Source organism: Hippopotamus amphibius, chromosome 5, assembly GCF_030028045.1.
Source record: "Hippopotamus amphibius kiboko isolate mHipAmp2 chromosome 5, mHipAmp2.hap2, whole genome shotgun sequence".
Classification (NCBI taxonomy): domain Eukaryota; kingdom Metazoa; phylum Chordata; class Mammalia; order Artiodactyla; family Hippopotamidae; genus Hippopotamus; species Hippopotamus amphibius.
The window spans coordinates 100,740,582-100,752,878 of record NC_080190.1 but is presented as its reverse complement, the minus strand read 5'-3'; the positions used below and the strand labels follow the sequence as shown (position 1 = coordinate 100,752,878).

At 39.3% G+C, this 12,297-nt stretch overlaps 1 protein-coding gene across 1 annotated transcript in view; it reads right to left on the bottom strand.

Moving 5' to 3' along the window:
• Positions 1–7,794: 7,794 nt before the first annotated feature.
• Positions 7,795–12,297, bottom strand: part of CNGB3 (cyclic nucleotide gated channel subunit beta 3) — a 141,809-nt gene continuing 137,306 nt past the window's right edge. Inside the window, exons 16-18 of the mRNA XM_057737482.1 lie at positions 10,616–10,762; positions 10,142–10,379; positions 7,795–8,052 (exon numbers count right to left, since the gene is read on the bottom strand). Of these exons, the coding sequence (XP_057593465.1) occupies positions 7,795–8,052; positions 10,142–10,379; positions 10,616–10,762 (643 nt within the window). The remainder of the gene's footprint in view (positions 8,053–10,141; positions 10,380–10,615; positions 10,763–12,297) is intronic.

Genomic DNA, 12,297 nt, shown 5'->3' with positions numbered 1-12,297 from the left:
CTTCTCTGATTGCTGTGGCTAACACTTCCAAAACTATGTTGAATAACAGTGGTGAGAGTGGACACCCTTGTCTTGTTCCTGTTCTTAGAGGGAATTCTTCCAGTTTTTCTCCATTGAGAACAATGTTGGCTTTTGGTTTGTCATATATGGCTTTTATGATGTTGAGGTAATTTCCTTCTATGCCCATTTTCTGGAGAGCTTTTATCATAAATGGATGTTGAACTTTGTCAAAAGCTTTTTCTGCATCTATTGAAATGATCATATGGTTTTTATCCTTCAATTTGTTGATATGATGTATCACATTGATTGATTTGCATATATTGAAGAATCCTTGCATCCCAGGGATAAACCCCACTTGATCGTGGTGTATGATTTTTTTAATGCGTTGTTGCAGTCTGTTAGCTAGTATTTTGTTGAGGATTTTTGCATCTATATTCATCAGTGATATTGGTCTGTAGTTTTCTTTTTTTGTGACATCTTTGCCTGGTTTTGGTATCAGGGTGATGGTAGCCTCATAGAATGAGTTTGGGAGTGCTCTGCCTTCTGCAATATTTTGGAAGAGTTTGAGAAGGATAGGTGTTAACTCTTCTCGAAATGTTTGATAGAATTCGCCTGTGAATCCATCTGGTCCCGGGCTTTTGTGTGTTGGGAGATTTGTAATCACTCCCTCAATTTCTGTACTTGTGATTGGTCTGTTCATGGTTTCTATTTCTTCCTGGTTCAGTCTTGGAAGATTGTATTTTTCTAAGAATGTATCCATTTCTTCCAGGTTATCCAATTGATTGGCATATAGTTGCTTGTAGTAGTCTCTCATGATGTTTTGTATTTCTGAGGTGTCCGTTGTGACTTCTCCTTTTTCATTTCTAATTCTGTTGATTTGCATCTTCTCCCTTTTTTTCTTGATGAGTCTGGCTAATGGTTTATCAATTTTGTTCATCTTCTCAAAGAACCAGCTTTTAGTTTTATTTATTTTTCTTATGGTTTCTTTCCTTTCTTTTTCATTTATTTCTGCTCTGATCTTTATGATTTCTTTCCTTCTGCTCACTTTGGGGTTTCTTTGTTCTTCTTTCTCTAGTTGTTTTAGGTGTAAGGTTAGGTTGTTTATTCGATCATTTTCTTGTTTCTTAAGGGAGGACTGTATTGCTATAAACTTCCCTCTTAGAACTGCTTTTGCTGTGTCCCATAGGTTTTGGGTTGTTGTGTTTTCATTGTCATTTGTTTCTAGATATTTTTTGATTTCCTCTTTGATTTCTGTAGTGATTCCTTGGTTGTTTAAGAGTGAATTGTTTAGCCTCCATGTGTTTGTATTTTTTGCAGTTTTTTTCCTGTAATTGATATCTCGTCTCATGGTGTTGTGGTCTGAGAAGATGCTTGATGTGATTTCAATTTTCTTGAATTTGCTGAGGTTTGATTTGTGACCCAAGATGTGATCTATCCTGGAAAATGTTCCGTGTGCACTTGAGAAGAAAGTGTAGTCTGTCGTTTTTGGATGGAATGTCCTATAAATATCAATTAAGTCGAGATGGTCTAATGTGTCATTTAAAGCTTGTGTGTCTTTATTTATTTTCTGTTTGGATGATCTATCCATTGGTGTAAGTGGGGTGTTCAAGTCTCCCACTATTATTGTGTTCCTGTCGATGTCCCCTTTTATAGCTGTTAGCATTTGCCTTATGTATTGAGGTGCTCCTATATTGGGGGCATAGATATTTACCATTGTGATATGTTCTTCTTGGATGGATCCCTTGATCATTATGTAGTGCCCTTCCTTGTCTCTTGTAATAGTCTTTACTTTCAAGTCTAATTTGTCTGATATGAGTATTGCTACTCCAGCTTTCTTTTGACTTCCATTTGCATGGAATATCTTTTTCCATCCCTTCACTTTCAGTCTATATGTATCCCTTGGTCTGAAGTGGGTTTCTTGTAGGCAGCATATAGAAGGGTCTTGTTTTTGCATCCATTCAGCCAGTCTGTGTCTTTTGGTTGGAGCATTTAATCCATTTACATTTAAAGTGATTATTGACATGTGTGTTCCAATTACCATTGTCTTAATTGTTTTGGGTTTGTATTTGTAGGTGTTTTCCTTTTCTTGTGTTTCCTACTTAGAGAAGTTCCTTTAGCACTTGTTGTAAGGCTGGTTTGGTGGTGCTGAATTCTCTTAACTTTTGCTTGTCTGGAAAGCTTTTGATTTCTCCCTCAAATCTGAATGAGATTCTTGCTGGGTAAAGTATTCTTGGCTGTAGGTTTCTCTCTTTCAGGACTTTCAGTATATCCTGCCATTCCCTTCTGGCCTGCAGAGTTTCTGTAGAAAGGTCAGCTGTTATCCTGATGGGTTTTCCCTTATATGTTGTTTGTTGCTTTTCTCTTGCTGCTTTTAATATTTTTTCTTTGTGTTGAATTGTCGTTAGTTTGATTAATATGTGTCTTGGTGTATTTCTCCTTGGGTTTATTCTGTATGGGACTCTCTGTGCTTCTTGGGCTTGGTGAATTATTTCCTTTCCCATGTTGGGGAAGTTTTCCACTAGAACCTCTTCAAATATTTTCTCAGACCCTTTCTTGTTTTCTTCTTCTTCTGGGATGCCTATAATTCGAATGTTGGTGCGTTTAAGGTTATCACTGAGGTCTCTGAGGCTGTCTTCTAGTCTTTTTATTTTTTTTTCTTTTTCCTGCTCTGTGGCATTTATTTCCCCCGTTCTATCTTCCAACTCACTTATTCGTTCTTCTGCCTCAGTCATTCTGCTGGTTATAGCATCTAGAGTATTTTTAATTTCAGTTATTTTGTTATCCATTGCTGTTTGTTTTTCTGAGTTCTTATGAACTGTTTCTTATACTTTCTCTATTTTGTTATCGAGATTTTGTATCATTTTTACTATCATTACTCTAAATTCTTTTTCAGGCATTTTTCCTATTTCCTCCTCATTTATTTGGTCTTGTGGGTTTTTTTCCTGCTCCTTTGCCTGCATGGGGTTTCTTTGTTTCCTCATGGTTGTCCAAGCTTTTGGGGTTGCTTGTCCTGGTGATAGAGGTGTTTATAGAAGAGTGTCCAAGCCTCAGACTAATGTCCAAGTATTGGATTAAACGAATATTCAGTCTAGGAAACACATACATGTATAAGACACACAATTATTGAATCCGTTAGGACATAAGGCTCTAGAAAGACCTGACAGAACCCCAGTGTGCTATCAGATATTCAAAGAGAAACCCAGCAGAAATTGACAACTGAAACAGAACAAATCAGAGACAAAAGCAAAAGCAAACAAACAACAAATAACACCCTACACATACAAACATCAATCCAGGGAGATTTTGTAAGCTAGGATCAAATATAGAAAAGAGCTAGTGTACCACCAGAGAGAATGGAGATTCTCAGAATGTAATTAGATAACTGTACTAAGAACTAAGATAGAAACAAAAGCCTAATATTAATACCAAGGCAGTGCATCATCTGGAGAATAGAGCAAGGAGTCTGAGCAGACTGATAGTGTTGCTTATAAGTATGTTAAGATAAAATACACTTAAAATGGCTGGAAGAAAGGGGAACAGAAGTGCGTAATGTAGTTGGAAATATGCAAAGAAAAAGAAAGGAATAGAAGTGTATAAAAGAAAGGGATGAAAGGAAAGTATGAAAGATATTTTGTCCGTACTACCAAAAACTTAGTTAGATATAGAAGTATATAAAAAGGCAAAAAAAAAAAAAAAAAAAAAAAGAATAAAAAATATCCTTAAAAAATTATGTTGTAAAACTTGTAGATCCCTTAGGGCTAAGATCGTATTTAATAAATCAAAAAAAAAGAAAAAAAAAAAAAAGAGAGAGAGAATGAAAAAAAAAAAAAATCCAGAACTGATCCCAGAATGGACCAGTTCAATAGGTATTGATACTACTATTTCTGTTTCCTTAGCGTCTCAGCTGTAAGTGTCCTTCTCCTTGCCTTGGGGTTTTTTTTGCGTTATTCTGTGACCAGCAGAGGTTACTTTATTGTTCGTCTGTAAGCCTCGGTGTGTGGGGAGGGAGAGGGTACAATAGTGGCTCCTTCTCCTGGGAGTGAGTGAGCAGTGGCGCACTGTTGTTTCAGTCAGGCTTGGAGGTGCCTGTTGCAGAGGGCGCTGGTGGCTCAGGCGTACACAGAAAGTCTTAGAGTTGGGCCTCTCTCGGGGTTTTTTCTTTTTGATGCTGTTTTTTTTTTTTCTCTCGGCAGCCTCCCTGCTGCTGGCGTTGCAAGGAGTTTTAATCTAGCCCCGCCCGAGTGCCTGATGGTGCTTGTTATCCCTGAGCGCCTTAGGTGGCCCGCAGGGCGTCTCTCCACTGCCTGTTGCAGAGGCACCGAAAGAGAGGGAGAGGCTATGCGCGTGGCTCCTCCCCGCCGCCCGGGAGCCTGCAGCCTCCAGCCGCCATCATGGCCGGGCAGCTCTCAGGGACCAGCACTCCTCTCCGCGGACCTCCTCCCTCCTGTCCTCTCGGTCCGTCACCCTACCGGCAACAATGTTTCTCCCCCTGAACCAGCTCTCCGGTTCCCAAGCTCCCGCTCCTGGACCCTCCGTTCAGCCGCGGATCGATGTCTCGGTCCGGGAACGCTGAGCTGCGCTGCGGACCCTCCGTATGTTTCTCACTCCCTCCCGTCTGCCACAGCTCCGCCGCTTCACCCTCTTTGAGCCCTCGTAGATGCCTCCCTACCGGCTATGTCGGGCTCCCCGCAGCCCTTTCTGGTGTCCGAGGCCGTCTGCTGGTGTTCAGCTGGTTCTCTGTGGGAATGACTGAGTCCTTCCGTTCATTCCCAATGCATCTGTGGAGAGGGATGCACTCCACGTCTCTCTACTTCGCCGCCATCTTTTTCTCCTCCTCTTGCATTTTCTTTTACGGACCTGCTTGGGGATTTTCTGGGATATATGTCTGAAGTAGTACTGCTGAGTTCTAAGGTGTACTGCCAGAACAGTAGCTCCAATTTACATACTTGCCAGCGGTAGGTATTACTGTCTACTTCAAAAATATTTTCCAATTTTATGAGTATAAAATAGTATTCCATTTTTGTTCTGATTTGTATTTCTTTAAGCACAAGTGCTGTCAAGCATCTTTTCTATGTTGATTTCCTACTTATTTTGCTTCTATGAATTACTATTACTATCCTTTCTCCTTTAAAAAGACCCTGGGCTTTCTGTCTTTATATTTACAAATAAAGCGGAAGAACTTGTCTTTGCCTTTTTATAATTTAAAATTAAGCAGGAGTTAGGGAACAATGGAGTGCTGTACCGTGATAATCCCTTGAAATTAGAATCATCATGGGTTGCTGTTTTTAGAGGTAGTAGGAGAGATGTGGACGTATAGGAAAGAGGGACGTGATGGAGGAGAGACAATGCTCCGTACTATGGTAGGCAGCATGGACAAATGCCAGAGGAAGAAATGTAGGTGGTGGTTCCAGAAAAAGCGAGATGACAAGCTTTGGTGGAGCGTATGGTTGGGAAAGTGGTAATTAAATTTCGGCAGATAAGATTTAATCACTAGGACAAACTAGGAGGTCCCTGAGCAGAGAAGTAGCACAGTCAAAAGTGGTTGCTATGGTTTTGAATGTTAGTGTCCCTCACCTCTGCCTCTCCCCCTCCCCAGCAAATCTATGTATTAGGAGGTGGGGCCTTTGGGAGGTGTTCTGCCCTCATGAATATGATTAGTGCCTTCGTACAAGAGGCTCCAGAGGGATCCCTTGCCCCTCCACCATGGGAGGACACAGTGAGAAGGAGCCTGCTCTGACCCATGCTGGGCCGTGACCTTGTACTTCCCAGCCTCCAAAACTGTGAGAAATAACTTTCTGTTGTTTATAAGCTACCCAGTCTGCGGTATTTTTGTTATAGCAGCCTAAATGGACTAAGATAGTTGTATTTTAGAGAGATATGATTTTACCTATGGCAAAAGGATTGAGAAAGGTAGACAAGTGATAAGAGCCGATAGTTGGTAAAAAGTGATTGTTTATTTGAATTGAACAGAAAATATGAAATGAGTTGTTAGCATGAATTTGAAAAAGAAAAGACAATTAGAAAGATTTAAGAAAGAAACAGGATTTGGTGCCACTATATAAGCAATGGAAGAATTGCTAATTATTCTTAGATTTGAGTTTGAGAGATTGGAAGAATGAAGATATCATCTAAAAAAGGATAGTTTGGGAGGGGAAATTGATGACAGGGGAAGAATATAAATTGCAGTGGGGTTATATTTTAATTTCTTTATAGAATGAAAAGGGAGGACATATTATTCACAAGTTCAGGAGTTTTCTCCTTTCGTTTTTTTTCCTATTACCAGACTTTTTTCAGGCCCTATTTTTACCTTTCCTTTCTGGCTCTTCTAATCACTCTTTCTACACATAAACTCTCATTTATCAGGTAAGCACTATTTAACAATTTCTCTCCATTCCCTTAAATCCTGAAAACACCACCCAGCCTTTTGTAAAACTTGTAATGTTTCTGCGATACTGGATCACTGTATTCAAAAATAGTGAGTACCAAATTATACATTATATTATAGTGATTAATTTATACATGGTTTGCTGAATGCATATGTGTTGTAGGCTTTTTGGCTAATATAATTTGCTAGAATGCTCTCAGCAAAGTGCTGTTACAATGACCATCTTCTGGGACTTGGAAATAGCCTTATTATACAGAACTTAATGTTATACACTAATGGCATTTATTAGGATGGAATTCTATATGTATTATTACTTCCGACAGCAGCCTGGCTTTTTTAGCCTCCTCACAGCATGAGACTTTGATAATTATGCTAATACTGGCTGATTTATGAGGACAACTTCCTAAAGTGCACTTAATTAACTTGGAGATTTTTGTAAACAGCTGTACATGTAGGTTCTGCAAATTGTAGGGATATGTCAATCTGACATGTGTGCAGTATGCCTTCCTAACCTCATCATTTTTTACTAAAGCTGAAAATGAGAAGCTCAAATCTGGCACCTTCTAAAGCAAATGCTTGCAAAAGTTTCTGAGAAATGTCACTTTAGCCTCCATGAAGATGGGGACAATCTGATTCCTCCTGTTTGAGTCTGTTGAGCCAGATGAGACTTTTAAGTTGATATAAGGGAAAATATTCAAGTTTGTTTCTTTAGTAAAGGGTACCATTTTTCCAACATGTTGCTGTAAAGTGATTTTGCTTGTGGGTTTGTTAGCACTGCTAACTAGCAGTGCTCTTCAGGGGACTCCTCTGCAAGTCCGGTTTTACATCCATCAGCTCCATTATGTTTGCTTCCCTTCAGTCCCAGATGCTGGGTTGATTTGATACTTAACTGACTCATCACCCTGGCTTCAATGAAAATCATCTGACTTTTGACATTTTATTAAAATTTCATATTCCCCAAGTAAGAGATAATATTCATATACATAGAACTTTTAACCAAGACTAACAGTGCAGTGCAAGCCTTTAACACACACACACACACACACACACACACACAAATTAAGAGAAAAAGTGAATCATTTTAGTGCCAAGATGAACCTAATCAAAAAGGAGGGAAGAAACATCATCAAGAAAGAATGGAAGAAAAATGACCTACTACATACAATTAGGAGAAATACCAATTGCACAAAGCTAATGACAATGGAGAATAGGGATGGTTTTTTAATAATCTTCTTATTACCACTGCAGAAGATCACACTCTCAGAGAAGTCCTAGAAACTAAGCTAGGGATTTGCCTATGGTTTCTCAAGGGTCCCGGTAAGGCCTTTTCCTCTCATTAGTTTAAGCTACCATCCTGGCTACGATCTCTTTGGGAACTAGCTAGACTGTATCTAAAGATAATCAAACATTTATTGCTTAGCCTTTTCTTTGACTTCAATGGTCAGAACCTCTTCCCCAGCCTCCGCAGAAGGAGCCATGCTGATGATGAGTGATTGACGGGTAGCTCCTCTGGGTAAAACTGCCCTTCTAATCGACTGGGGTGCTTCCTCTGCTGTCATAGAACTCGTTCGACATTTGGGTGTTTCAAGTGGTTTCTCTTCTGGCTCTCTTCCTTTATCTTCATATTCTTTTCCTTTAGCCTCTTCTTCGGAGTTTTCACTTTTATTCTGATAGAAACAGTTATTGAAAAGAATAGGTATTGAAATCATAATTGAGGACATTGGAGTCTTTTGATTAATATGCAATAGCTAAGGATCACCACCCAGACAAAGACTGACTGAATTAAGTTAATATGGGAATCATGTCTGCCTTTGACTATCATTTATCTGAGTTTTCTGAATGCTGGAGAATGGGGCTGAGCTGTCACATTTAAATTTGAATTTGGTGTTAGTCTGCAATGCATTTTTGTCTCTGCCAAGGAATTCCCTTCCTATTGGCCCTCACGGTCTCAGAATTATTGGACTTAGCGCTCAAGACTCTTTGCTTTTTAAATATTTACTTATTTATCTTATGAAGATAAAATTTTAAATATTTATCTTTTAATAAAAAAGTATTAACCAAATACCATAAAAACACTCTAGAACTATGGTTTTCCTCCTGCATAAGCTCATTGGAGAACCTTAGGGAGAAATTCATATCTCTTTCCTAGCTCAGTCTTCTCCATTTGTCCCATGAGTGTCTGATACTGCTTTAGAACCTATTGTATTTAGTATCATCTGTAGAAATTTCATTGTAAAAAATATACTATGGTCTTTACTGGTGATATCTGGGATCAGTTTGAGAGAGGCTTGCACAGAATATGTCTGTGCATATATAAAATTGAGAACCTTACTTAACACACTGACTTACATAGTTCTTTAACCCATAAGTGTTTTACACAAATTATTATTTCTATGCTGATTAAATGAGGCACTTGGTATACACTAATTTTTATTGCAGTGTTGTGCGTGTGGAAAAGGAAGAGGCAAATTTTAGTCTCTTGAGCATGACTGACTTTATAATATTTGCTTTACCAATTTTCGGAAAGAACCACAGCCACCCATTTCTTACAGTTTTAAAGATAACATAATGACTAGATTCAGAAAACCTGAATCCTTGCTCTGTTTTTCAGTATCTGTCCTCGTAGACTTATGAGAATCAAAGAAATATGAAAAAAAAAAAGAGAGAGAGAAAAACAATAACGTTTGAGTTTCTTGACATTTCTAGGAATTGGGAGACAGCTTGGTGTAGGTGTGGAAGTCTGAATACCAGAGTAATAGCTTTCACTCTGTCACTGACTGTGATCTTATCCAAATAAATTGATCTGAATCTCAGTTTCTTCATCTATAACATGAGGCTTGGATGCAATCGATGAGGTTATTTCTGACTTTAAACAGCGATGGTAATTAAATGAATATTAGTGAAAATATTTATTGGCTTACTGGTAAAATGTCATATATTTATAGGTTTATAGCTATACAGCTGCTCCTCATTATTCATGGTAGTTTTGTTCTATAAAGCTGTCACAAACATTGAATTAGCGAACCCTCACCTATCGCTTCTGGGGGTAATGCAGGTTTAGGCTCCTACAAGCCTCTGGCTACAACATTTTTGTCAGCTGCTCAACATGTAACCTTGTTTCATGTGCATTTCTGTTTAGAGACACCTTATTTAATATATATTGTTTATTCATTACATTGAGCTCACAGCCACCAGCACGATATCTCATGCCTGAATGAAGCTTATCTAACACATGTATTTCTCTGCAAGGCACATCATAACACTTTCGTGCTGAGGAACGCTAGATAGTGCTTTGGCAGTATGCTTGCGGGAGATGCACAAAAATGCAAAAAACATGGCAATAAATAGACCATGAAAAGGTCACTTGTTTACAATGTGAAAGTTGAAACAAGAAGGCCAAGTGTCTCTTTGTTCAAACTTAGCTGGGAACAGGTGCCTCCAGTAACAAATTTTTCACTGCTCTGCATGTGTATGTCTGCGAATGACCTCCAAAACACCATAAATATGGATTTTGAGGTTACAAACACATTTTATAGTGAGCAGGCAGCTTCACAAACACAGAATCCACAAAAATGAGAGTCGACTGTATTTATGCATATATACATTAAAACTATCCATAATAAACCCGTGAGGATTAAATGTGATGTGATATGGGCATACAGTAAATAATAATAAGTGCTGTATATAAGGTAGTAATGATTTGCATTAGATGAATCCAGACTATCCCAGTGTCTGAAATGGAATTAAAGTAGGAGCTTGGCTGGGTGTATTTAGGCCTGTGGTCTCTGTTACAGCCCCCCTTTCCCTCCGCCTTATTACCTGGATTGTTTGTTCTCTCTTCAATGTGAGTAGTCTTGCAAGACCTGCTCTTCCTGAGCCCCCCAGGAGAGCTTTAAACATTTTGGGTGTCTCTTGTTTTGGTGGGAAGAGAAAGGCAAGTCCTTTATTTGGAGGGGTTGCCCCTGTGCCCGGAGCCTTGTTCTTTAGAAGCACTCTGCGGACAAGACAGAAAGGCCATTTCAGATAGCACTGTGAGAGTTCTGGAAAAACTTACCAGAAATACTATCACTTCTCCTAATCTGTGAAGTTTTCAATGTTCAAATGCATAAACAGTTGTCTGTTAAGTGTATCTCATGGAGAAAGTTGATTGCTGCCACCACAGCACAGTTCTTGTCTTCGATTTTACAAAGTAAAACCAACGCCTCTCTAATGGGGTTTTAAAGGTTGTACCTGGCTTTCTTCATGAGGAGCTTTTCAGAATCTGGATAATGCACTAGAATTTCTTGGAGGGTCTTTTTGTCCAGAGTTAAAAGATTGGCAAAGCCATGGGCCACCACATTGGCGGTTCTACGGTTTCCTCCTTTTGCTGCTAGAAGGCTGTAAGAGAGAAAAACAAATCTTTGCCACCAGTTTCCATTTTCCTCCACCAAAATCTTTAAAAAAATAAATATCAAATACTAAAACCATTTATACTACTTCAGAGAGTGTTCCCTGGAGGTGAGAGTTCAGGTGATTGTGTGGAGAGTCAAGTTGTGGTGGTAATGGAAGTGGCAACAGGTTTCAACATGTTTTGCATCTCACTCCCACCTCAAATCAAGGCCTTGTGGCCATCAGAGCCCTGGGAGATTCTTCCTCCCAGATTCCAGAAGTGCAGACTCTCTTTGGACTGGGTATCCTCCATTTGCTCTTCCAGACTCACTTTTTGTTCTCTTTGCACTCCAGGAATCTGACCTCTGTGGGCTTGCTCTCTGACTCTCATCTGGGTTTGGCCAATGGAAAATACCAGTAGGAAATTGGAAGGCAGGAAGAGAGTGAGATTGGAGCATTTATTCCCCGATTCTTCCCCTCCCAGGCCTTAGGTTAGCAATGGCTGCTGTTCCTACCGAAATCCACAGCTTTTGACACGTGGCCATCTCCTAGAAGTCCAACTCCCACAGATTTCTTTCTGGGCTCTGGTAACAAGCCCTGCCCTTGCCCCCTTATGTCTGGCTGTGGAAACAGCTCCCTTGTAGCTAGCTTCGAGATGTATCACCATCTCTTGTTGGGTAGTTTTAGATTTTCCTTCTGATTTCATTTGATTGACTTCTGTCAATAATCCCTTTATTAAAGTCTTCTTAGTTAGCTCACTTAAGTGTATGTTCTCTTTTTTGCCTGGACTCTGACTGATAAAGCTCTGACATCAAATCTTAATGACACCCTAATTACATTAGGTGAATTCAGTCTCTTCCTATACTTAATTCCCAGATCAAATTGTTTCTCAGCATGATAAATTGTTCTGTAGAATAGTCATTCACGTACAACTTCCCACTTGGAATGTCAGAGAATTCTGGGCTTTGCATCTCCAGGGACATAGCTGGGGCATTTTGCATTTGGGAAGTAACCAACTAATAGTTATCAAATACTTGAACACTCGAATGAATAAAACAAATGAATATAACTTCTATCACTCACCAATAATCTGGAAAATAAGGGTTGGTCTTTGAAAGCAAGACAAAAATAACACATTTCAAATGTTTAAAAAAAACACTATAGGCTCTGCAGTGAGATGATAACATGAGATTCAATCTCTCAGAGTCAACCATTTAGAAATGGAGAAAGAAGGCTCACATTAATGAAAACAATCTCCAGGGGTGGAAAGGACTGAGAAAGCATTCTGGCAATAGGAATGTTCACAGGTTCACAGCCCTGCCTTTGGGGGCAATGAGATATGAGAAGCTGCATGGGTCCTATGCCTAAAGATTGATATCAGACCATGTGTATTTCTCCAGCTGTTGTTGCAGGAAAGGGAACATTCTGACTGGCTGTTAATCATTAAGAAACTAACACAGCGTTTCAGCTCTGACATGTAAAGAGACTGGAAGTTTTGTCATTCTTGTCCTTACACCACGAGAAAGCTGAACAAACTGAAAATC